The following is a 27,599-nucleotide window of genomic DNA, read 5'->3' on the forward strand; positions in this document are numbered from 1 at the left end:
TTCACCCGCCTCACCCCCCTCTCTTGCGCCTCCTTTCCCACCTGCTTCCCCCTTTCCTCTCACTTCTCTCCTCCGTCCCCCTCATTTTACCCTGATGACAACACCTACGCATGATTAATGATAATCCACGCTGGCCATTGGCTGCAATTTGGGAGCATTTTATATGAGAGGCAACAGGGGGAATTTTCACTCACTCACTCTCTGTTCCCAGTTGTGTCTTTTACTCAACTGACTCCAGCTTACTGAGGAAAAAGACACCAGAGGGAGCCAAGATAAAAGACACTTTGGAGAGGAGAGAACCAGTGAGCCCACATTCCCTGCTACTAATAGCACTATTTTGAAGAAAAATCAGCTCCAAGCATGAGTAGGAGGAAGCAGACGAGGTCGGTGGTTATAAATGTCATCTTGTGGAGAAATATGATTCTTTTTATTTGGTTTTGGCCTAGTTTAAAGAAATCCTAAACTTATCCTCTAAAGGGGCGAATGAGCATGAACAGTAGGCAGGGATGGTTCATGGAATGTCAAAGCTGGTAAAATTAGTCCTCATAAAACACCTCATATAAAGAAAATGAAAGAAGGAAAAGCATACAGAGGAGTGATGTTAAATGTCATGGTGTGATTTTAGGGCCCTCTAGTGGTCTGACCTGGATGCACTTTCACTTGAATATTATGGTCATTTTAAGGTGTTTGTTATGCAAAGTGTTGTTTAAAACACATCTGGTTGATGGGGTGTGAGAACATATATGTGAAAGAAAAGGTTGAATTCCTGCACTGCGTTTATTAGAGACTAAATGTTTCAGCTCCTGACCTTTGTCAGGCTTCAAATTCACAAACAACACATCTCTGCACTCAAGCCACAGGCTGAGACAGAGCCAGATCTCTAACACCTGAGATAATAAACACATCAACAACTAATATTTCCCCCATTTTGTATTTTTATAATTGCTTAACAGGGCATTAAAATATTGGCCATGTGCTGTGAAACATTCAACTATATACTTTGAAAGTATCAACTTGATTTTTTTTTTTATATTAGACTATTTACTTAATATTAATTTAATAGCAATTGATTCTAATGCCTCTATCTTCACTGACATGTATGTGGTTATGAAGATTTTCCCATTGTGGGTATGGAACAGACTGATCAATGACCAATCTGAATGCCCTGTCCCCTTTTTGAACTTTCCTTGATGAACAGAGCTGCAGCTCATTATTTTCATTTCATGTATGGATCTCATTATTGATTAACGTATGGATTATCTTCTTCAATAACTGATCTGTTTAGTCTGTAAAATATCAGTTAATTGTGAAAGATGCCTGACTCTGCTATGTCTGATCAACAGTCCAAAACCCAAAGATGTTCCAACCAAAACACTTAAAACAAACAAACAAAGACTAATTATTACAGCACTGTTGTAGATTTAAAATTATTATTTTCCTCTCTAATTTTGTATTTACAAAAAATTATATTTTTATTAGTGTTCTACAGATTTTGACAAATATTGTTTGTCTCATTTCAAGGCTGTTTTTATCAGTTACAGATGTGTTGATTGTTTCAGGTATTTGTTGTTACAGTTTGTGGCTTTAGTAGAAATATTCTGGGTCACATTATAAATATGATGCATGATGAAAGTCCAAAATGTTGTGTGTCTCAAATTAACTCGGTGCTAACAATGTGTGGGACCTTTTCATTCAAAATATTTCTTATGAAAAAGAGTCCAGATGCCGTCTCTATTATTTGTCCATGTCTATTACAGGTGGTTGTGTAATGATTTCATCAACAGCCAAACAAAAACAAAAACCACAACAGCTGCATCAAACTGAAGTTGATGAGGTGGATTTTATTCTCCTCCTGAAGATTAGCCTGTACATTAATATGGATGTAGGTTGTACTGAGTATATAACACCACTAGATGTCACTGTGTGTTCGTGTTTTAGCTGCAGGGTGAAGTGAGGACATCGAGTCCAACTCCTCTCTCATGAGTAAACTTCCCCGGGGACATGATGGGTGACTCAGTGGTTCACTGCAGCCTCGAGCTTGATTCTCTTGTTTTCTGTGTTCACTGATCCACAATGACCAGCGTGGGAAAAAGATGAGAAATGCCAAGTCTGGGCTTCACAGGGATTTTATTGATATTTTGATGTTGTGTCCTGAGGGTGAAGGTTCTCTATGACCACGATACTGAATTGCATAAGCTTTGATAAATCAATAAAAGGCTATAGGCCATTGTATGTGCAACTCCTCTTGTACTTCCAGTCTTCCCAAGTTATACAAGATGCTGTATTTAAAATTAACATGTAAAAGTTAAGTTCTTGAATTTACCTTAATGACATGATCTGTGACACTGTGTGCAGCCTTTGACAAAGGAATAGAAAACAGTGTGTTCTTCTTAATTTTAGCGTAATCTGTTATAGTTTAAGAATAAAGCTGCATTCCTGCAAACCCAGCACTACAATTCTTCTTCAATGTTCATGCAAAATTGACATGTGACAATGTTCCTGGTTTGTTAACAAATTGCCACACTTGGGTGAACAGCTTTGTAATCCATTTGCACAGTTTAATTTAGTGATCCATGCAAAGAGTTCCACAAGATGTTTTTTTTTTCCTTAACCTTTAATTTTCATGCAACGTTACAGTTTTTGATTGATTCCTCTCAACTTTCTTTTAGCTTCTCAATACTTGTATGAAAGGTAATTGGTAGGGATTATTCATGGTCTAGGTCATTCATCCTGTCTCTTTGACAACATTTTTTGGACTTCTTTTTGACCATTGTTGATTTTATTTTTGAGCTGCTTGTATATTGCTTTCAGTCTCCTTCTCTAAACCACACTCCAGCTCCTCTTTCCCGACTCCTTCCTGTCCTCTTTCCGAACTCACTCCATGGGTTCAACTCTTGCACTCAGACTGTACTTCATCAACCCTATGAAAACCACCAACTCACTTTATACTGTCTAAGTTACTGTGACAAAGTCTAGCTTACTCGTAGCTGTGTGGGTGTTGACAACTTGCCCCTCAAGGCTTATTGTACAAACTTGCTGCACTGAGACTGAGCCCACACACTAACATGCCAATGATACTGCATACAGCAGATGAGGCTTATTTCAGGGCTTATTGTTTTATTGAATAATTCAGGATAATTGTCTCTTGACAGCTTACTGGCAGTTGTCCTTTGCAGATTATGGTTTTACCTAATTTAGCAACAGCATCTCTCTGTTGTGTATCCAGCAGTTATACTTGGACTTTTCCTCCATTCAGGGCTCCTGGATGGTGCTGAAGACATTCAGTTCTGACACTTGACCTCTGCAGTGAAATTCAGTTAAGCTCAGCAGTGGTGCTAAATTTTGGAAATACCACTCATCTTGGTTCCTGCTACTGTTTGGTGACTACTCAGTGCTCATCTCATTACAGCCTACAGACTGCCGGCCTTGTTGTTAATGTAACATGTTTTACATATTGGTGAAAAGAATACTTTAATTATCCTTTTTTTACATTTGTGCTGCTCTCATGACAAAATCATTTAAATGTTTCTAGGTTCAGAAAGATACATGTTGAAATTTGGCCACACCTTCTTGTGAAACAGGTGGTGCCAGATGTTTGTAGATGTAGTGATTACTTCAGCTCTACAAACCATGCCACTTCTCTTTTTTTGAGTAGTTTATACTCTGGTAGAGAAGGGTATTTTAAATTGGACAGTGGAACACAGCTAATATTGTTAGAGCTGCAGTGGTTAGTTGACCAATAGATTCTCTTCTTTCAGTTTCCCAGGGTGATGATTTGCTGTTAATCTTTGTTATATATGACAGCAAACTGAATATCTTAAGGTTCACAACTGTAGTCAGACAATACGAGCAAACTGAAGACATAAGTGTTGCTTAGGATGGAAATAATCACTATGATAGCGTTCTCTTTCCACACTGTCTAGATGACTTACTGCTTTTAACGGTATAAATTTACATGTCAAAGTTTAACTCTATGCAAAAGCACCATGCATACTTACCTCACCACCACAAACAGATGCACTGACTGCTGCATCAGCCGCTGAAATGAGCTGCTTTCAGTTTGAAATTTCACCATCATGATGCTGGTGTGACTGGACTTGAAGGCTGAAATACCTAAGAAACTCAAAAGTTTGTTTGGAGTCAAAACTCACTCTGTGTGCACTGATTCAAGAAAATATTTGAAGTTCCCACCTGTATTGATGTGTCTAAACTAATCTGCACTGGAAGAACCATTTAAGTTTACAGAATCGGCTGATGCACCACATAGTGTCAAAGCCACAGTTTATACAGGGACAGAGAGAGAATCATAGAGAACATAGGACTGTTGTAAATCCATATGCAGGGCTATGTTCTCTGTGAAGTGTGGCTCCACTTCAGACACCCATTTCTTTCCAGTCAACACAGATCCCCCACCCCCCCACCCCCGACAGCTTGCAGAAATAGCATCACTGTTGTATGGGACTGGGAGGTGCCACTGTGCACCGTTTCATCACAAACTACATGTATAGGTGGTTATTACCATGGAAACTGCAGAGAACTGTTCAAATTACTGTCAAGGAGCCAAGATGCAGAGAAGTCAAAAGCAATCAGTTTGTTGTGGAAGACTGTGGCTCCAACCTTTCAACAACTAAGTCTTTGTTTTAACACTCTTCTTGTCATGAGAAGCAAAACTAATGCACCAGAAATTTGCCTGCTAGGTGTTTATCTACAATAAAACTTCTTGGCTTGACTTTAAAAGAACTTGAAATGATCGTGAGTGCTCGTAATAGGCTACTGTGGGTTATTAATATGCCTAGTGTAGATCATGAAATGTTCTTCTTACCCTGGAGCTGCTGTGTTTTTTTTCCCCCTCATACAGTACAACACTCTAGGGTGAATGAACTTCCGACCTCACTGAGAGAATGGCATGTTAAAAAGCTCAAATCCCTGCTGTGTGATTTCCTGTTTCACTGTGGGAGAAAAGCACTTGGGTCAAAGTCCATGTCCTCACACAACATCAAAATAACAATAATAACAATAACAATGACAACAACAACAACAACAACAACAACAACAACAACAACAACAACTTCATTAATGACACTTCATGAATAACACTGAAACATTGTTTGTAAACTAGCAGAAAACCAAACTATTGTTGACCATTTAAATAACAACCCTGTTTATATAAATGATGTCATTATTCTCTAACCGTAAAGGGGCGGGGACGTCGAAACGGTTGAATCCTTTCGGCCAATAGCGTGCAGGCGATGGAATCTCAAACGGCAAAGACACCGTGATGCGTTCATGTACAATCGGCAATCTTCTCATCACAAATTGAACGAAGCGTTTCTGCAGTGCTCTCCAAGTTTGATTCAAGATTTTTTTCTTATGACCACACTGACCAAAGGATTTAAGTATGATGAAAAACTGTAGGAACAATATGGCCCAGAATTCTTTTGGGTTGTATCTGATTTTTTCAGTACTTTCCAGCAGTCCATAACTATAATTCATAATGGTATAATGGCTTAAATTACTGCAACATGGACCCATATATCCCCCATAATGAGTGGCTGAGCTTTCCAGAGACTGTAATTAGCAGTAGTGACAGTGTTTGCTACAGGTCTGATGGTGCTGACTGAAACTCTTAAAATTATTTTTAACTTCCTCCTGCAGCACAGTCCACTGTCACAACAATTCCATGTGTAGTTTACAGGTGTGTAACTTCTCCTTTTATAACTCACAGAACTACTATGGTCAGTAGGCATTCAGTAAATTTAATGTAAGACTTTTTTAAAATACATATTGATGTCTGCGAGATGGTAACATAACTGCAACCCTGCTACAGACTCCATGGTTCTATACTCTTTAATATGACTTTTATAGGAAAGAGGTTTTTCTGCTTTGGTTCAAGTAGTAATGTATTGTGGGATAAAATGTTAATTATTAGCTGTGACTATTTTCTTTCACAAAGAAGTATAGTATAAGTTCATAAAGTCACTGTTTATTAGCCCAAAAGACCACTTCTATGCCTGATTTCCAACAAGAACAAAAGTTACAGGTATATTAAAAATGACATGAACATTAAGTTGTAGTTTGGGCCCGTTCCCAAATATATACTAATCCTATGTTTTTTCGTTTCCTAGTACAGGTAACATGTTGAATTAAATTTCTATTGATGGCACAACAGAAATGAAGGAACCTTTAAGATTGTTCCTTGGCCCAAGTCAAAACACATACAGAATGGCTGCGCTTACTTACCACATTTGGACCAATTCTGACTCACACACACAAAATCTTACCAGCTGTCAGCCAACACAGGAGGACAAGAGCCAAGGTCAGCCCACATGTGGACGCTTGTTTATTAATCGACAATGACAATGATAGTTGCGGCGTCATTACTACAAACCTCCCTCGCCAGGAGGATTGTGAGAGTTAAATTTCTGAGGATCCGTGAATGCAGCACTCTGGGAGGGTCTTGTGAGCATCGGTTTGGCTTCTCGGCCGCTGACTCTGATTACGGCCGCTTCACGGGAGGAGGAAACACGGAGGTCTTCGGTATTTGAAAGCACAGTCTGGGAAAGGTAAGAGAACAAAATTCGCTTGTATTGTTTCTATCAAAGCAAAAGCGCCTACAGTCTTCTTGAGTTGATAAAGGGAGTTTGGGGTTTGAGGAAAAAGTAGTTAAAACGACCACCGCTCTTCTCCGTGGACACGTTAATGAGCTCACATACCACGAGCAGCTCGGCGAGTTGAAACCTGTTACTTGTTTAGAAGTTTTGCAGCGGAATGGCTCGACTGTTTCGAGGTTAGTTTGTTAGAAATGTGAGTTTAAAGTGCCACAAACTGAGGACACACCTGTTTGTTCGCTCCAGCCAAACACATCGGCATTCCTGCCACACGGACCCAGCCCCTGTATCTACCCGTAATATACTTCATTGTGTAATTTAATTACACGCACTTCAGCTGTGGAGGCAGGCAGAGGCGACCTTTACTGTCTGTAAAAAGAAAAAGAAAAAAAGTTGATCTTGTCTTTCCTTTTGAAAACCTGTTTGGCGAGTAAGCGGGACTCGGTAGTATCGAGTGTTTTGCTTTCCAGTAATTCCTAAACGAAAGCAAAAAATACAGAGCAAATTCAAGGCTAACTAGTGAGTGACCTTCCTCATTCGGTTATGCGTGGTCAGGAAGTATGTCCTCCTTATTTGTACTAAAAAAAACTGTTGGACATTTGTTTGTCCCGAGGAAATTCCTCTCTCCGAGCCACCACACCCTTGTTGTGCTGCTCGGCTACTAAAGCACAGACCCTCATATCTCACAGCTGCGTGGTCTCTTGTCTTGGTGTGTTCCTCCGTAACAAAAATGCACAACCGGTATTTGGCGTTAATCAAAAGCGAAACCTGCAAAACTATATCATGCAAGGACTAGACTACTCCCATTTGTGTTTGTATAACACTGTCTCACGCACAAATACACACAAACACACTCACACACAGGGTGTTGCAGGGCATACACATGTAAAGGAGAAGAATGCATACAATAATATTCTTCTACATCCCCCCCGGCTTGTCTGTCTGTGGGTGCATGCTTGCAGGAAAAATGTGTTTGTGTGGCCACTACAGGAGAAACTATGATGTCATTGTAGGTGAACAGCTGAGTGCTGACCAAGCTGCTTGCAGGTAATGGGCAGAAGTGAAAGTGTTACCCAGTGGTGCACAAACTCAACCAGAAATCAGTGCCAGTGTAGGAAAAGGAAATGTTGTGGAAATCCCCAATCCAGACTACATTGAAATAAAAAGAGAAGTCCTGTGGTTTTGACAGTCTCTGTACCCAGTGATGTAATCCAGAGCTGCTCAGTGTGAAGCTGGCTGTATTAGGATTGTAAAAGTAGTTGTATTGTTTGTGAGTACTATGTATGGTGGGTTGGATATGTTAGTATGCGGAAAAGGAAAAAAAGGAGGTCACACGCAGGAATCTTTGCAGAAATGATGAGGTTGAATATCTCTGATCAAAACATTGAGTAATTATATGTTTTGCAAGGTTTCCTGAGCATGTGGTGCATAAATGAGAAAGCCCAAATTAAATAGACCCCTACTAGCTTTGTCAATAATGGAGTAGCATTATAGTGGTAAAACACAACAAAATATACAGAAGGAGAAAATTGTTATGCAGATGTGAGGACCAGCCAGGTCAAAAGATCTATATTTGGGCTGTAACTCACAGTTATCTTGTTGATTAATAGGTCAATAAAATGTCAGAAAATGGTGCATAAATGCCTTCATATATCATGTTGTGTCCATCCAACAGTCCAAACCCCAAATATATTCAGTTTACAGTGATATATACAACTGAGAAAAGCAGCAGATCCTCATGTTGTAGAAGCTGGAACCAGAGAAGAATTGGTGTTTTTGCTTGAAAAACGACTTAAACAATTAACAACAATCAATTAAACAAATGGATGCTAATTAATTCTGTCTGGGTTGACTAATGGCTTATGTCTAATCATTTCAGCTCTAAACCATAGGTCATTTCACTCAGCCAGCACTTCAGTAAAACAGCTGTTAGAACAGAACCTGTTATATTTTAGTGTGAACATAACATCTAAAAGATAGGTTCACATATTTTCTAATAGACTACTCTCATGCATTTCAGCATTGAAAGCAGAGATTGCTGTAGCTGTTCTCTTTGGCTTCAAAGTGTTGGCTTCATCAAACAATTTCAGTGTAAGTGGTGGGAAATCAGTAGTCGTCACCCTCTGTGCAATTTAAATCAATTCTTAGGCTCATTTGATATTAATATGAGGCTTCAGCAGTCTGATTTAGGAATATCAAGTGCATATTGTACAAAGCTGCAGTCTTTTTTTTGTATGAAATTCCCTCGTAACTGTGCTATGGACAGTGTTTGATTGCTGAGCTGTAGTGGAGGGATTGTAACACAAAGCTATAAGAAACTATAAGGTATTAAAGAGTAACTTTGAAAGTTGCTTTTTTCAACACTTATATATATATATATATATAATGTATACAATATTCATATTATGACAGCGCATCTTCCATCTCTAGCATATGAGCTCTTTCTTTTCCTCTTGCCAGTATCAAGGTCACCTCAGAAGACCACTGAATAGCTCAGTATGAAAGCCTTCTTGGAAAACTATTATGGATCAGAAGCTCTATATATGCCAGGATTGCCAGTGGCCATTTTACCCTGATGTTGTTGGTCTCTTTACCACTGACCTACTATGAGTGTTTTGTTTATGCCTGCTGTACATGCCGGCCTGAGATTCAAACGTAGGAAGCACACTCCCACAAACCTACAAGCAAATGTTTAGGAGGTCCTGCATGGACAGAACAGGGTTCTTGAGAGGGTTTTTTCCTATTCTTCCAACTCATAGTCATGTTCTAAGGCGAGTTGCTGATTTGTGCATTGTTAAGCTTTAGGTGCTTATCGACAGAGGTGTTCAAACACAGTCCTCCACAGTATCCTGTCTCAGAGTAGTCTTTCCATCAGTGGGTATTTCCAAGGAGGCCAGTGTCATACTGAGAACTAACATTACTGCAGTTTCTTTTACACAGTGAACACAGGAAAATGCCAAGTTTAGGCTCTTGACTGTTTCTGTTTTCTAGTCATTTGACAATGACCGACAAACATGTCTGCATGGAAAACTGTATGTGTAGTCCGTGTGGTGTGTCATGCACAGGCAGCATGCAGGCAAGAAAATCCACTGGGGAATAAAAGTAATCTCTGGAAGAGTTTCCTGTTTGGATCCCAGTGCTTGCAGTTTCAGGAAGTCCCTAAAAGGACAATTTAGAAAGCTTAACATTTCTTTAGAGTAGCATTAGCAGCTGAGCCTTCAGGGATGGGATCTGATAACCTGGATCCAGGTCTCTGTAGGTATTGTACTCATGTTTGTTAAGCTCAAACGGTAACAGATCTCTTATCAAACCTTTTATCTCCCCCCACTGTTTTACTAAACTTTGATTCATGTAGAGCTGCAAAGATTAGTCAGTTTATTGATTACTGACTGACAGCAAATTAATCCACAACTTTTTTGATTTTTGTTTTCAAAAACAAACAAACTAAATATCATTGTGGGTTTTTTTTTTTCAACTATTTTTTTAGGAAACTGGTGTTTTTCCACTTAAAAAATGCTTAAATTCTGACATTTGATAAACAAAATGATTAACGCGTAAAATGAGCAGATTAACTGATGATGAACCAGGACCTTCAGTCTGTGATGTAAGTAGCTCTTGCTTCTGTTGGCCGCAGCTGTTAATTGAATGTGTCAGATATATTTAATGAATATTTAAAATATTATGCTGCTCATCTCATTTTCAGATTGTAGATACAGATTGTGAACATTGGTTAGACTAAACATAGTGTTTATGCTTTTGCAGCCAGCAAAAAGTGATTGTTGGGTTGTAGTTATTTTACCCTTTTTTCTTTTTTTTTTGTTATATGTTAGGCTATATGTTAAGTCTATGAAATTGTTGAAAACAACCATCACAATATCACAGTGCTGAACATGACATCTTAAAATTTCATTTGTACCACCAAAAGTCCAAATACCCAAAAATTTAGTTTACAATGATCAATCAAATAGTTGTTATTTTTCTATTGATTTTTAATAGATTAACTGTCTCATTGTTTCAGTTCTAAAGTAAAGGCTAAAATAATAAATAAAGCTAATGAAATTCAAAAAGAGATTTGGAAGGATTTGGATACTGGGCGGGATTTCAATAAAATGCTGTTGAACCCCACCCCTAAATGCCTAAAAACATCAAGTAGCTCTGAGGCTCAGATGAACTGCATGGACGAGAGGAACATTGTTGGTGCTGGGGTTGGTGACTCCATCCAGGCTGCGTGTGTGTGTGTGTCAGCTTTCATTTGTGCTGTGTATGTGAGTCGGTAAGGAGGATGCAGCACCCTAAGGATACGCAACATTAGCTCCCTGATGGTGACGTCACACTGCAACACAGAGAGCGAGCGAGCGAGAGAGAGAAAGAGAGAGAGAGAGAGAAGGAAGGGATAAGACGGAGACAGAGTGAGAACAAGAGCCTGGAGGAGGATGGGTATAAGAGAGGGGGCCAAAGGAGCCAATAGAGTAGGAAACAAGGTACAAACAAGTCAGCTGCCTCGCCATGTCCAGCTAAGGTGGCGTCAGTCCTCACATGTACTTTATAATGTTGTAACAGCAGATGGTACTAAGACTTGGAGAGCAGAAATACATTCATCATTTCTAACCAAATCCTGATTAGCTCTGTTCCCAACTCACCCTGTGAGTAATACATCCATTTATTTATTTCGTACTCATGGAATATAAATCAAAGACTTACTACACTTAGGTATTTTTAAGTTTCTCCATATCTGTTGATTGTGATGCAGCACACTCAAATTCTAGTTTTGACCACCACACCCCTCTTTCCTTCCTTCCCTCCATCTGTCCGACTTTTCTGTCTATTTGTTCTGCAAGTGGAGGCTCAGGAGCGGATGAAGGGATAATTCTGTGTGATATTTCTCTCTTTCGTCCTCTCTCTCTCCCTCTCTCTCTCTCAGCTGAGCTGTGTGCACTGTGATAAATTGGGCTGGGGGAGTCTCAATGGCTCTGTCCTATTTTGGGCTCCAGCTAGGTTCTCTGACTTGAGCCTCCTCCCTGGCCTGGATCCTGAGCAGTCACTTCTGGTCTCAAGTTTGATTCAACCTTGAAAATTTTGAGCTCACGCTCAGCTTCTCTGCAGAATTTCTCTGCTCAGACCTCAGGCAAAAAGGTTGTTTTGAAAAAAATTGAACAGAAACAGCAGAGTTTTCTAGATACACCCTAATAAAGTGTGCCTCCAGTTCCAGCCAGTGTTTGATCCAATGTGTTTCTATTTTATATTTAATTTGTTTCTCCGTACACTGTACAGCTCCATAGTGCACACTTAGCCTTAAGAAGGCCTACATTAAAATTAATAAAGCAGCTTGAGTATGTTTGTTGACTAAATTGTTCTGCATTAAGTACAGCCTGCACATCCCTTAAAGGTTTTCCTATAAAGGAAAATGCTGATCTTTACACATCAAAGTCTGATAAATTGCCTCAGGTGATGTCACTTGAGGAAGCGTCAGTCAGGGTTGAAGACCAGAAGTTTGAAAATCTTCTGGCTTTTGTAGCCTGCTCCTCATCTCTGCTTAAAGCTAGCAACTTGAGGCTACATTAGCTGCTACGAGCATAACACACTCAAATGTCCAATTGACCTGTCGGCAGGAAAGTTGTGTTTAGGGTAATTTAGGCAACAGGATTTTGACAAGGAAGAAGAATGCGTGGAATAAGAAGAGATCATATCTCTGGTTCTACTGCATCTATTTTAAAACATTTATCTAAACTGTCCACAGTGAGTCTGATAGTGTTACATGAATGGAATGCTCAATCAGTGGAGTACTCTTAATGTTTTGTAGTGCTGCAACGATTTTCTAGTTAAAGAAATAGTTATATTAAAGAAATTCTCTTCACAGTTTCCCAGAGCTCAGGTTGACATTCAAATATCATTTTTATCTCACTAATAGTGTAAAACCCAAATATATTCAGTTTAATGTCATAGAAAACTAAGAAAACCAGCAAATACTCACATCTCAGAAGCTCAAATAAGTGAATTTTTGCAGGATTCAATCTATTATTAAAATACTAAGAAAAACTAATACGAAATTTTCTATTGATGGATTGTTTTTTTTAAACCACGATGTTTTTTGTGGCAGAAACGTACAGGGTTTAGACAATAACGTCTTCCTTGACATGAGAACACTGAAGATGAACTGCAGTTTTCAACCAATAGCAGCACCTGAGAGCTGTAGCTGAAGTAGATGTAAAGCAACCTTTTTGTAACCATAAGGTGCTCCAGTCATTACAATGTTAGTTGGAACTGTTGGCTGGAGTTTTGTGTGATGTTTCTGAATTTGGACACACCTCTCCAAAATATGTTTTAACCTGGTAACATTTGAATCAGAGGTATGTAACCGTCATGCTTGTATGTACTGTAGCACATCAACAGGACGGCAACAACTTTTGGGCATTTGGGAACAGTTGGCCACGTAAGCTTAAAACAAAATGTGTTTACACACGTACTGTGTCTTTATAGAATGGGCTTCATGTATAGAGGGAGAGAGACCCTGGTGGGGGGAGGGATGAGGGAGAGTTGTGTGTTTTGAGGAAAAGGGTGAGCAGGGATTGAAAGTGGGTGAGACATTCCTCATGGCTTATGTCCTCCCACATTTTTTACACGTCAGACGGGATTGTGTGTGAGCATTCATCGACCCATTATTAATCACCATGTGGAATGCATTTTTCTCCTCCGACCTATCAGTGTGTCAATACCTGTACAGCTAACATTCAGTGAATATTTATCTTTGACAACTTTTTGTTTGTGCGTCACCTGTAAGTATCGAGTTTATATTTAACAGGAGGAATCCCGGCAGAGCTGCTTGTGTCATTTTCCAAGGAAAATGGAGTATGTATTTGTTTGTGTGTGTGGTCAGATATAAATCTGTTGAGCAGCTGTAATCCTGCCACTTCATCTCCTTGTAATTCTATATTTACCTTCCTCTGTATTTATTCAGTGACTTCAAGCAATATATCTAAAAAAAAAATCAGGGATGTGGTATCCTCTTCCCTTTGCATTTGACCTAATATGGAAAAAATATGCTGCTTAAATTTTTTTCCCCACATATGTTGGACTTGAAACTGAAACCTCAGTCACCCATGTATGTATCCGGATCTTTTATTCACTACAGTATAGAGGCACAACTTCCACTGATTAGTTTTGACTGTTCTTTTCACACTGGCTTTAGAGCAGTTTCTCCCTGTCTGTCAGACTTGGCCACAAACCCCAGTATTGGACTGCTAGTGGTCTTTCAGGTTGTTGTATTCTGAGTTCCCCACCACAGTCTTACACTGCATCTATACATGAGGTGTAGTTGATATCTACAATACAATCAGGGAAGTCTAGTTAACAAATCCACAAGTTTGAAGTCTTATCAGATATTGTGTTTGCATGTATTTGACTGATCACTGGTGACTTGTTGGATGATTATTGTTATGGGCTGACAAAATTGCAGACTGGGTCAAATTTATTGGTGGACAACCCTGCAGTTTTTGGCGGGCCCCCTGTGTTGGCACCTCTTTTTTAAAAATAGAAATATAAATAAGGCTGCCCGTAAAGAGAGAAGTGTCATTCTGTCATTGTTGGTGGCAGGAGGGTGGGACAGCTTCCCACGCATGAACAAAATACTTAAGTACAAGCTGTCAACAATCAGCAGCATTTAAAAGGTGTGGTCCACCTGCAGCGTGTTACGGAATCATAAGCAGAGTGCCTTTTAAAAATGTCTCAAAGCAGAGCTGATTGCATTGCTTGCTCCTTCACATGTCATTAATTGTAACAGCTGTCTGTTATTACAAAATAAACAGCAGCTTCACATGTGCTTCACCCACTCACAACACTGTGCAGTTCCACTCTTTCAACAGAGCACAGTGGGTTTTTGTTACACACTCAGATCAAACCAAGAAAAAATTGAAAATGCACTGGGCCTTAAGATAAACCAGCATGGATCCATCAATAAGAACTTGGATCAGCTCAAGGCATCTGGTTGTGGTTGTCAAAATGCTGAATATCAGTGATCATAATGTAAAATATGTACAGTTGTTGTGTAGATGCCTGTTAGTTTTGATCTTTTGAACCTTTGAGTGCACTCAGCATTTAGATAAGTCTGATATCATAAAGTAATAATCTCCCTTTGAGCTCCAAGTTGGACTTTATGTTGAGAACATTTCATCATTCTGGTCCTGTTACTGAGGTAAAAAAAAAAAAAAAAACACACACACACACACACACACACACACACACACACACACACACACACACACATTGGACTGGTGCAAGCTTGCGTGACATTCAATAATAGGAGTTTTATGGCTTGTACAATCAAATGGGTCACTACATGGTGGGTTGGTGTAAATACCTTGAGTTTGCTGATCCATGTGATTAGAAGCAGGTTGATACATCAAGAGGAGTAAGAAGTTTCTGTCTCTGTCTTAACCTCCTGGAGGTCACTGGTTTTGCGCTATTGTTACCCCCCACCCCACCCCCACCATGTCTGATGAACAGACTGGCTAATGTGTTACTACTGCAGGTGTGACTCAAACCCTGCCCGAGAGATCAGCCTCTGTGCTGCATGTGCTAGGAATGAGAACTTTGTCCTTTGCTACCATACGCAGGGACTAACATTATGCAAGACAGGATCATTCATCCTCAGACACGTGTGAACACACAGTGTCCTGCAGCTATACGACCTGGCTCTCTGTGTGTGTGTGTGTGTGTGTGTGTGTGTGTGTGTGTGTGTGTGTGTGTGTGTGTGTGTGTGTGTGTGTGTGTGTGTGTGCAGTTTCTGTATGTCTCTGCTTGTATACTCTGGTTCAGCACTCAGACTATGACTTAAATGCATTTTTGCTTTCCCATTGTTCTTTCTAACACTGAAATCTATTAAGCTGTATTGTCATTTCACTGCCATGGTGACTTTCATTTCTGGTGCTAAGAGTAGTACAATTTCAGTACCACACATTTTAATTATTTATGAGTCTATTTCAACTGTTTTTTTTCTCTTAAAATTATTTCCCCCAATGTCAACAGAAGCCTACTTACCACAACATAAAATCCAGGGCACACTTAATTATTGATTGTTGAATATAGCACAAAGTAGAGTGTCATAATACCACAGCAAATGGCGGAACAATGAATACAGGCACTGTAAGATTATATTCTTAGCTGCATTTCATTTGCTTTTAATGAGCTTAATGTAGTGTTTTTAAGATAATTAATAATATTGAAATATGACCTTTGGGTGTCATTAAACTCACTTGAAGGCCAAGGATGAAAGTGTCTTAACGTGATATCTGTAATATTCACATAAAATAGTATAACCTCAGCCCTGTTAAGTGTGTGTCTGCTCTTACTTATCCTCACTCACACTTATGCTGTGCCTTAGCTGATGTTCTTGTCAGAGCGAACAGAGAAATCTCACACTGAGTCCAGAGCTGTCTGACTTAAAGAGAAGGAAGAGGAGGGACCGGTGGTGTTCACCTCTTCCTCTGCACTAATAAAGCTTATTTGAACTGACCTGAGGGGAGAAATTCTCAAAGAATGAGGGGGGAATGACTAAATGGGTGGATTCCAGTTATCTTTCCCATTGCTCATTTTCTCTCCTTCCTTACTCACTACCATTCATGTCCTACCAGGAAAGGAAGGGAGAAAGGTTAATGAGAACAGAATTGACATTGGGGAAACCCACAGAACACATTAAGCACCTCCAGATCAGAACAGCACCTTTGCTTGAAAACGGAGCATGTCGGGTTAAAACTACCAGTTATTATAACTGAGGATTTATTGCAGCTTTGTATGAGGAAAGTCTGTTCTCTTTGCTCAAAAGCTTTCGACTGTGTGCTACCTGCAGGAAGTGTTAACTGTGCAGAAAGAGTATACAAATCGAAAGTTATATAATACTTAAATAATAAGTATAAATGAAACCTCAACGCCTAAACCAGTTTCACTGGTCTACAGTTGCCAACCAAATAGCCAGCTATTGTCTACACTGTCTGGTACATTTTTCTTACACCTTAATGTCACATTGTGTCAGAGACTGAGTCTAGTGGCGCCATTATGCTTCTTTGGACGAGCTTGTCTCATGATCAGACAGCTTTGGAAACCCCCTCCCTCCCAAACTTTCCAACGTCAGAACTGAGGGGGGTCATGTCGAACAATTTCTGTAACCATTCACATCTGCTTCACACCGTTTTGGACGTGAATCGGAGTTTGAGGTTTTTTATTTTAGCTTATTTTTTTCAGTTCTTGACATCTGTCACTTTTCACATCAAGAGCTGCGGCTGAACAGCTAACTGAAATATTATTGAAAACACAAAATGGCCAAGTGCAGTATCCAAATCACAGGAGCTGCAATTAAGACACAGTTTAAAAAATTTAAATGTGTCACAACATACTATAACAAATGAAGCATTGTGTGTGAGAAGCCCCAACCTACAAATCTTGTTCTCCCGATGTAAGGGAACATGCTTGTTTGGTACAGGCAAACTGTCAATTTGTAGATTAATTGACTGGTCTCTTAGATTTGAAGTCTTATTTCATTTATTTGAAATATAAGCGAGAGAGTTCTCCAAAGTATACCTTTATTTCATGTGTCAGTAATGCAGTGGTTAGATTCTGATACAACACTAATTTTATGGAAGATGCTAATTGTATCATTACTTACACTTTGAATGAATATTATGCAACCATGTATTGTCTGAATATCTTATCAGTGTTTAAGTCAGTCATTTCATGCCACATTGTACGCAGAACGCATCACACGCTGTCTTATTAGGGAAGAAGTCCTTGGAGTCCCTGTTCTCGTCCTTGCACTGGCACAGTGTGCTCACACTCACAGGCACATTAATGCAAAGGAAAGGGGCCATTATCCCCACTAAGCGCCATGTGCTGCCACTGTCACAGCGGGCAGCATGCTGCGAGAGCGATTGTCGTCAATAAGCCGCATTATTTCATCACAGTACAAGATCTGCAGGACTAGCCCCATTTTCTGAGGCTTTCTGGGGCTTCACTGTAGCTACCAGTCACGTGTGCGTGTATTTCTCTGTGTGTATGTGTGCGTGTGTGTGTCTTCCCCTCTGGCAGTGACAGTATGATGTATGGAGTAGCAGCAGCCTGCTATCACAGAGAACAGGTGGCTCTCTCCAGAGAGAAACTGACAGCACACTGGCCCGATTTAATGTGTGTGTGTGTTTGTTGGGGGGGGGGCAAACTGAACAATTGTCTTTTTTACTCTTGTGGTGAAAATGGTAGGTGGTGTTACAGTGAGTGAAGGTAAATCTCAGCATCCCGCACAGGCTGAGAGAATCAAATGAAGACTCATGTACAGATGTACATTTCATTCTTTAACACACAGGAACACCTGGGTCTTCTTAGTTATCTTTAGGGCTCATTGTCTGTTTTCTAACAAAGCTGGAGAAAGTACTGCATAATGTATCCCTCAGGCTCTTCCTAAATAAAATGGTTTGTTTTGGTCACTCTGCATAGATAAGCCACCATGCAGGCTGTAAGAATTTAATTGGATTCAATGCAGTTTTTATGAAGATTTTGTATCAACAGGGCCTTTCTGTTCCACCCTCAACCCCTTTCAGAAGAAACAATAAATTCAGCAAAATTCTGTTTACCATCCCTTTACACACAATTTACATTTACATTACATTTATATTTGCTCATTTGGCAGATGCTTTAATCCAAAGCGACTTCTAAGTGACAGACAACACTAAAGCTTCAGTGCAGTAGGAGACCTTGAATTAAGTATTAAGTAGTAAATCTGTTTAATAAGGCAATGTGCAAGGGGATCAGTTAAAGAAGTGCACTGAAAGTACATAGTAAGTGCTAGTTAAGGTGTTAGAGGTGTTAGGAGAGGAGCAGAGATGAGTCTTCAAGAGATTCCTGAAGATACAGAGGGATGTTCCTGCACTGATAGCATTTGGGAGGTTGTTCCACTATCTGGGAACCACAGTCGAAAACAGTCTGAGATTGCTTTGTGTGCAGGGATGGCAATGCCAAACAATGTTCCTTGGAACTCAGTGGCCGAGAAGGAGCATAAGCTTTTATGACTGAGTTCAAGTAAAATTCCCTTTTAAAGACATCACAACTACTACATTTGTTGAGTACAAGTACTTTAATATATGCTCGGATTTGTTGCTGTCTTAGGGAACTTTCTTCATATTACTCAACAGGAGATGTCATATTACTTAATGGCTCCTTGAACCTTTTTTTTTTTTTTTTTTTTTTTTGAAAAACAGTACATATCGTCACCTTTTAAGTTAATATGGCGAACTTGTTCTCTAACAGTTGCCTGTTTACACAACCAGCAGCCACCAAGCAGTGTTCATTTGGAGTCATGTTTATGTCTCATTACTAATTACAAATCCAATATTTACCCTGTTTTTAGGTCTTATTTTGGTCTCCACCAGCTCCTGAGGGAAATATTAGACTCCTGCAGCAGCTACATGCACCATTATTTTCACCTGCTAGTTGCTGATTTTATCTGCTGTTTGGTAATGAGCAGGTAGTGCACAGTGGGTTTACAGAGCTGCCTGCTGCTGCCTAAAATGATATGTGAGTGAAACAAAACAGTAAAACTGTGGGCCCCAAAACAATGAGCTGAAAGATGCTATAAAGCTGTGGGGAGCTGCAGAGTCAGGTGATAATTTTCTGTGGGTTCATTTCAAGCAACACCTTTCCATGCAAATAGTCATATGATCCAATCATTCTTGATACAAGGATATTGATGTAAAACTGCTGTATTTCTCCACTATTCACCAACAGGGATTTGGACACTGCATATGTGTATGATGGCAGATGTTCAGATCTTTGGGGATAAAAGGCCCGTGCTGGTCCAGGTAGTCAGAGATCTGTGGAGGCTGATGCTGGTGGCAGGCAGCCAGGACATTGTCTCATCACCTACTGCCTTCTCTCCATTATTGTCAGCTTGTGGGAGATGGCTATTGATCCGTGTGTATTTGTGTGTGGGGCTGTATCTCCCCGGCAAGCTACATTTTCACTCGGATATACACACCTTTCAGGATTACAAGCAAAGAGAAAGGGAGACAAATGTGCACAATACAGAGGTGTCAGACACACCCAGTAAGAGCTGTAAATCACATCGCCTCAGGGGTGTAGAAGTGACCCATTAAAGATTGTTTTTAATGCGACTGTATGTCCAAGGCCATGCATGTGCAGCAGCATGTTGAGCACTGAGCTCTCCTCCCGCTCCCTTCCCTCCCACTGCTTTTCCAGAGCCCTCAGCCCAACTCTGTTTTTCACCTCACACACAGGACGCAGCCCAGGAAAGGGAAGAGGGTGCGGCTCTAAAACAGAGTTCGATCTCTTTTTCCCCCCCTCATTTTCACTCTATTTCTAGTTGCTTTTTTTTCACCTCCCTCCGTCTGTTTGAAAAAGCTTAACTCTCACCAGTTTTACTGGCTGTTCATTCTCACAAGTCTCAAACTTTTAACACAAAGACTAATCAAAGTGTATTCTTTTTTGTAGATGGCAGCCATCAGGAAGAAGTTGGTGATAGTTGGGGATGGTGCTTGTGGTAAGACCTGTCTGCTCATCGTCTTCAGTAAGGACCAGTTCCCAGAGGTCTACGTCCCCACTGTGTTTGAGAACTACATCGCTGACATTGAAGTTGATGGCAAACAGGTGCTTAATATTTAAAATTTCTACTCATTTGTTTTGGTGAGAGGACTGTGAATAATAAGCAGCATTTCAGAGGGAAATATTGTACTTTTTACTCTGCAACATTTATTCGACAGCTGTAGTTGCTGGTTGCTTTACAGATTAATGCTCAACACAAAAAACATAAAACGTTGTGACTGTCTAACAAACGTCTGGTGGAACTGCTGAAAACTCACAGACATTTGAAATGTGAGAAGCACCACCAACCAAAGAAACATTTCTCCTCTTAATTCCTCAGATGGTTTCATTTAAATAACTGAAAGAGGTCATATATCCAATCTTTCACAAAAATAGTAAAGATTAAAGAAAAGACTGGAAAAAATTATATAAATTAGTTTATCAGAACTTTGTTTTTTCTTCCTTACTTTCCCATTAATCATCTTGAGACCCCTGAGAAATATCTTGTGACTCTCTGGAAGAGCCCTGAACCTTAGATTGGAAACAGTATTTAAAGCAGTTAAAAGTAGCTCCACTTTGACCAGCTACAACAGTAAACTGCTGTTTACACGTTGTTGCATCAGTATGAACAATCTATTCATGTCACATAGAGTCACAGGACGTTTTACTCCAGAATGAATACTTCTGATAGTTCAAGTAAACTTACTAGATAATGTGTTTGTACTTTTACTTATGTAGAATTTTGACTACAAGACTTCTACTTGTAATGGAGTATTTTTTACTTTGTCATATCTGTACTTTTACTTAAGGATTGGAGTTCTGCCACTTATCTGTCAAACTAAAACTGCTGCTATAGTGTTAAAAATGTGACCCCGTTGGCTCCGGTGTTTGAGAACCACGTGCCACCAAGACTGATGGGGATAAGTGTGTATTGTTAGCAAATCCCTGGGTCTTTTCATTGTTCTAAAGCAGCAGACCTCCAGCCAACAACAGGAAAAGGATCCTGTGCAGGGTTGGAACCCCTCATCCTCATACATCATGACTAATGTCCCATTTCCTGTTCCTGTTTCCTGCGCTGCAAAATCTGCTATCAGCCAGCTTTATGATACAGAGTTGACTGTTTTCCAAGCCTCTCAGCTGTGGTGTACTGATTTTTAATAAACTGCATTTGGTGTAGTGATATATTTCATAACAAGTCATTGTCACTGTTTACAGATGACCCCTACTTATCAATGTCTGATTATACTCCATTGTAGCTACAAAAACTAAGGAGATCTGAGACTGAACAGAAAAATTCACACAGACAGCCTGGTAGTAAAATAAACTACGGATGAGGCCGACTCCTGAGAGACACCCAGTGGTGAAAGACTTCAAAAGCAGCAGAAATGGACAGTGAAGTTTGTCATGGTGTGGTGTAGCCCACTTTCCCAGAAAGAAGATGTGGCACAGCTCAGCTCTCTGTCTCCTATACTATGGAAAAATGCCCTCCATGTGCTGGACTGTAAGTCAGAAGGTGCTGTGGCTAGCCAGTCTTGCCAAGGTAAGTAGCTTGTCAGCCAACAGGCAGGACTTGGCAAGACATGAGAGGAGTGAGACGTCAGAAAAGCCCAGATGAACTGCTAACATACTGTGGCTGCTCTCTGGGGGTCGATTAAGACTGTTTTTTTTTTTTTTTTGCCCAATTCTCAGTAGTAACGGTCACAGTTTTCCAGCTGTGATTGTAACGGTGGTGAGGCAGTGTAGAATTAAATCAGCAGGATGAAGGAAGATAAAGACAGTTTAGGCCAAGAGCCCACAGTCAATTTGTAGAGACTTTTACAGGAAATAAAGCCACATGATGTGGCATGATATGACACTACTAGGCTACTGTACATGGCATTTTGTGGTTGTAATGTAGCATGTGCTGCAGCTCTTGCTGAGCTCTTGCTGAGCATTTGTTTTATCTAGAGCAGGTCAGGTGCCGTGGGACTGCTAACAGTTTGATTAACAGCCTAAGTGAAGCCTGTGGGAGCCATCTCCACCTCTGGGGAGTTGCTCTTCAGGCCTGATAGTGGAGGAATTACATTTTTAAATCCTCTTTTTCTTTTCTCTTCCCAGTTATTCTGCCTCTATTCTTGTTGTCCATTTGTTTTTGTGTTTCTGTTGTCTTTCTCCCTCTTCATCCTGCTGTAAATTTTAATGACGTAACTGAAATTACGCTCTGTGCTAGCCAACACTTGCATCACTTCTTTTGTTCTTTGTCTTCCTCTCTCTCTTTCTCTCTCTCTCTCTCTCTCTCTCTCTCTCTCTCTCTCTCTCTCTCTCTCTCTCTCTCTCTCTCTCTCTCTCAGGTGGAGTTAGCATTGTGGGATACAGCAGGTCAGGAAGACTACGACAGACTGAGGCCTCTCTCCTACCCCGACACAGATGTTATCCTCATGTGCTTCTCCATAGACAGCCCCGACAGTTTAGGTAAGCCTGGGTACACTTGCTTAGTGTAGATTATTACTGTGCCTCAGTTTAAGGAGAGGAGATGTAGGTAAATGGGGAATGAGATGAAAATAAAGAAATATATGTTTTTGTCCTGTGCAGCGGTGCCTCGGTGAGGAATGGCTACTGTTAAGATTTCCTCACAGTTTAGACTAAGCTGAATTTGTTTCCAGCATTTCATAAATAAATTTGCTGAACGTGCAGGCAGCACTGATGCAGAGTATCCAAAATCAAATGATACATAGTTAGGAGGAGGAGTGAAGTAAGATGGCAGCTTTAGTTTCACCAAATACTCCCATTAAATGCCCACATTTTCCACCACAAGGAGAGCTGATCTGTCTATGCAGTGTAGTCAGTAATGAGCCTCTCTATAGGCTTTTCTGTTTCTGCTCTTCATGAAAGCAATGATCCACACAATGGGATTTTTTTTTAATTTATTTATTCAAATGGTGTTTCTTCATGTGTATGATTAAATTATTGCTATTGTAATTACACTAGCTGCTGCCAGACATTACAGTTACCTGCTTTTTGTGCTTTCCTGTTGTGGTTTAGTGATTCAAATCTGTAAATTAAGTAATTTCACACATCACATGACTGTTATCCAGTAACAGCACTTAAATTAAATACAGTGAAAAGTACATTTTTAAAGCAATAAGAAGCTGATTGAACAGTCCATAGAGAGCACAGTCATCCTAGATTTATCTATTGTAGATTGACTCTTCTGATCAATGCTTCCTTAATAAAGACTCTTAAGTGCTTTAATTCAAGTGTTTTTCAGACTAAAGAGGAACAAGATGAACGCACAGATTTCCAGAATATAACGTAGCTGCTGCCATTGTATGGAGGTAGAGCTTAAGTTGGAATTTTCTGCATGTTTACATGAAATATCTCACATGTATTTCAGGCTTGGATCTGAGTGTTCTTGGCTCTCAAAACCCAAATCAAACAGATGAATAAATATGCCTTGTTAGATAAAACTTGAGACCCAGGGTTTTCTCCCACAGTGTTTTGTTATGGGCAATGCCACAGATGGTATTCCTGCGCTATCACTACATGACATCTCCTTCCAGAGCAAACAACACTGATTTTGGCGAGCAGACTGGGCCCATGTATCAGCCAGGGGTCTGTGACCTCTCTGTGTTTATGTCTGTACAGTCACAAGGGAAATGACACGGCTCTCCCAACTGTGTCCTTGTAAGGAAAGAAGGCTGGAATTTACTGTGCAGCCACTTCAGCGTTTTTTGTTTTTTTTTGTTTGTTTTTGTTTGTTTTGTTTTTTTTCCCTTTTAATTTCTAAAAAAAAAACATTTTCATCCTTGTAGAGAACATTCCTGAGAAATGGACACCTGAAGTGAAACACTTTTGTCCCAACGTCCCGATCATCCTCGTGGGCAACAAGAAGGACCTTAGGAATGATGAACACACACGCAGGGAGTTGGCCAAGATGAAACAGGTGTGTGTGTGTGTGTGTGTGTGTTTCTGTATCCATTTGTTACTGGCAACAATTAATCCCAAAACTAATGGGCCTCTCTGCCAAATGTCTACACACTCAGTCAAAAGCTCCCTTTATACAGCCTGTTCAAGGCGGGAATATTGCAGCGTTATTCTGCCTCACCATTCTTTACAAATGGTACAGACACCAGCTGATGCAGAGGTGGCGTAATGAGGAGTCATCTTAGCTCCAATACAGTGCAAACACTGTGTAAAAGGGGCTAAATCTTAATCCACTGTCTGTATGTCAAACCTCTAGGAGCCGGTAAAACCCGAGGAGGGCAGAGACATGGCCAACCGCATCAGTGCCTTTGGCTACCTGGAGTGCTCCGCCAAGACTAAGGACGGCGTGCGGGAGGTGTTTGAGATGGCCACCAGAGCAGCGCTGCAGGTCCGCAAGCGCAAGAAGAGGGGCGGCTGCCAGCTACTGTGAGGAGGTGGAGTTTGTTGGCCAATCAGCACCTGAGGGAGGACTCCCCGCCATACACAGAGCAAAGTTAGAGAAACCTTAAATCAATGGCTTCCGTGGACTATACTTACTTCACAGATGCAGATATGCCACAGGCAAATATGAAAGACTGACACACCTGTTTAAAAGCAAAACAAATCAGCCTTTAAAAAAAAAAAAAAAACTATCTTCTCTGCTACTCACACAGTTAGTTTTTGTTTGTTTGCTGTTTTGTTTTCCCTCCACCAGCACACCGACCTGTTTGTGTGAAGGACCTGCCCCTCCCACCTCCTGTATGTATGAATGAATGTTTGTATTTATATGTGCATATACTTTACAAATATATCATAAGTCTGCTTCTGTGTTATGATTGTTTACAGAGAAGGGTCTTTTAGTTCACACGCTCTCTGACTCTTTCTCTCAGTTCATGGCTGCACGTTGCAGACAGTTTTAGTTTTGCTTTAATAGCATGGAACCCCTGCTTCTCTTGAACCCACACGTACCACTCCGTCTCCTTTTATGCATCAGCTTCAGTCACCATCCTTCATCTATTTGCTGTACCACTATTAATTTTACACCCCGGAAAGTCCTATTCCACCGAGTGCTGTGTCAGCAGAGCTCTGTTTCCCTCAGCTCCTGACATAAAGGACTTAATTTAGAGCCTGTTCACACTGTATTAATCCGCTGAAACCTACAGAAACCGAAGCAGCAGCGACTATTTGTGTGGAGAGATGTTGAGACTACACCTTGGTCCATCTCTCTCCTCCATGGCGATAGCTTAAACTGGCACTGGAGACAGTAGCCTATTGTCATGGACACAATACTCGCAGTCACGCTCACACTGGCTCTGACAGACGTCACCAACGCCATCCCCCAAACAAGCTCTGCCTCCTGTCTGAACTCTGGACTGTTTCAGATCCAGTATACAGTCATGATCTATCACTGAGGACGAGTGCATACTGTATACAGCCATATTAATATAACGACAGATTATAGGCCTATTCTGCATATAAAAGTTTTAATAAAATACCCAGCTTGATTGACAGCTCAGACTGTGTCATTATCAGCGTGCTATCACCTCAGTTTTGCTCACCGGGTCAGTAACTCTTCACATTTTGAAATTGGGGCCTTGCTGGTGTGTAATAGCCCTTTATTTGACACTACAGGGACATTCCTTGAAATGTGATTGAACAAATGAGGATTTCTAAGTAAGTGCGTAGCAAGTGTCCAGTCAAAGTTTTTCTCTTGTGCAGCCCTCGAAGAAATTCGAAAAGGTCGTAGCCAACTGTATAAACACAGGGTGTGCATGTGTCTGGGAACAATCACGGTGTCTTTGGGCTCAAAACTGAAACGTTAAATCACTGTTTGACATTTTTACACCAATCTTATTAACTGGAGATTTGAACAAGAATTGGCAGCAGAACTGAAATGAAAGTACAAAACTGCAGTAGTTTTCTCCACTAGGTGACGTCATCATTAAACCACCTCATTTCCCTATAGGCAGCCCCATGATACAGTTAAAGTCAACCTATTAGAGGCAGCATGACAGGTTGTTGTTAGTACTGTACTGTATACACCGTATCCAGCCCTGCCCAGAAAAAGCAGTGAACACACCGTGCACACAGGTGTCCGAAATGGTCTCACGTTGATTTTTACCACCATCATAAGCTACAACTCTGGTGATCTTTCTTTTATCCATAACATTCGGATCCTTAGAGATCAGAATGTTGCAGGCTTGGGCTAATTCCTGGACAGTGCCTCTACGTCTCTAATGTCAAACACCATAGTTCAAGAGAAAATGTTGATTGTGATGGCGCTTTACTAACAGGAGTGGGATGTGTTGAATGTCTGGATGAGACAAACGTGTTAATAAAGTATTTTTGAAATACTACGTAACCTTAACTGCTTTGGTTTTGTCCTGAAATTGACAGTTTTAGAAATGCTATTAATACTATTAATGCATTCAAATTCATATTTTGATACTTATGTCTGACATTTCCAAGAACTGTACAAGTGATGCTGGATGTTATCATCAGTTTATTGAAAATCACACTTAAAATTTCCAAAAGATATCACAGTGTCTTACATTTGTGTTTTTCTAACTTCATCCAAACTATTTGTATCTTTGGTTTGACACTGAGTGCACTTTTAGCTTCATTTTTTTAAATTCAGAAAATATCAAACTGTTCAAAATTGGCAATACACATTTTTTAGGTGCCTGAGCCAGGCATTGTTGGTTGGTAAAAATTCATCTTAAAAAACAATATATATTGATTTAAAATTTAGATTAAAGTCGAGGTTGTACAATTAAACCACACCAAAAGTGGTGTTAGTGCAGCTCACTGAGGTAGCCAAGGACTGCCCTAAACATGAATCACCTCTCTGTCCTTTATGGTCATTGGTCAAGTTTCTGTAGTCCCCTGTGAATACTGGCTGTGTCACACCTTTTAATGTGGACAGATGCCATTGAGCCCTTTCAGGAGAATTTGAATACAAATGTCAAAATCTTTTTATGAACCTTTTGTTACAGGTATCTGGTAAAGCAATATATCCAACTAAAAGCAAAATGAATCCCTTCAAGTGATAAAGACGGCAGTTTGGACTCTCCTTTTGTTCAAAGGTCGTTCCTCCACTCAGGTTCTTGGTGCTGCTGAACGTCACTCTCCGCGGTCTCCACTGACGGTGAAAAGATTCACAGAAACAAAGAAAGACGAACAGTTTCAACATCGACTCAAAATGTTCATTTTGAGGGAGATGCTGATGAAAATTAAGATAAACAGTGTGTGTGTCACCTTGAACATTAATCGCGATGAAAAGAGCAGCGAGTCTGGCCACCACGTCCTCGTCTTCCTCTGCAAGAATGCCAGTGAAATGAATGCCATCGTAGCCTCCCTCATCGCTACAGTACTTGATGAAGCTGCAGACGGGAAGGAGGGGAATTTAGAATTAAATGTTAACATTGATCTACTGTTAGTATGCTGTGACAGCAGAAAGCAGGAGTGACCATG

At 40.3% G+C, this 27,599-nt stretch overlaps 2 protein-coding genes across 20 annotated transcripts in view; one reads left to right on the forward strand and one right to left on the reverse strand.

The window, feature by feature from the left end:
- Positions 1 to 6,404: 6,404 nt before the first annotated feature.
- LOC108876465 (rho-related GTP-binding protein RhoA-D) overlaps positions 6,405 to 27,599 on the forward strand; it is a 40,732-nt gene continuing 19,537 nt past the window's right edge. Inside the window, exons 1-5 of one of the 3 annotated variants that reach the window (XR_007813412.1) lie at positions 6,405 to 6,563; positions 20,094 to 20,249; positions 22,514 to 22,634; positions 23,975 to 24,105; positions 24,403 to 25,177. Coding sequence is in view for 2 of the 3 variants with exons in the window: in XM_018665996.2 (XP_018521512.1) it covers positions 20,094 to 20,249; positions 22,514 to 22,634; positions 23,975 to 24,105; positions 24,403 to 24,576 (582 nt within the window). In the remaining variant the exon portion in view is untranslated. Of the gene's footprint in view, positions 6,564 to 20,093; positions 20,250 to 22,513; positions 22,635 to 23,974; positions 24,106 to 24,402; positions 26,483 to 27,599 lie in introns of those variants that run through there. The other 2 variants (XM_018665996.2, XM_051071272.1) reach the window with 2 other exon arrangements.
- Positions 26,611 to 27,599, reverse strand: part of LOC108889467 (putative helicase mov-10-B.2) — a 75,915-nt gene continuing 74,926 nt past the window's right edge. For all 17 annotated transcript variants that reach the window (XM_051071250.1, XM_051071226.1, XM_051071246.1 and 14 more), the window contains exons 22-23: positions 27,384 to 27,508; positions 26,611 to 27,267 (exon numbers count right to left, since the gene is read on the reverse strand). In XM_051071250.1, the coding sequence (XP_050927207.1) occupies positions 27,206 to 27,267; positions 27,384 to 27,508 (187 nt within the window). In that variant the 3' untranslated portion in view covers positions 26,611 to 27,205. The remainder of the gene's footprint in view (positions 27,268 to 27,383; positions 27,509 to 27,599) is intronic.

Source organism: Lates calcarifer, linkage group LG6 (assembly GCF_001640805.2).
Source record: "Lates calcarifer isolate ASB-BC8 linkage group LG6, TLL_Latcal_v3, whole genome shotgun sequence".
NCBI lineage: Eukaryota > Metazoa > Chordata > Actinopteri > Centropomidae > Lates > Lates calcarifer.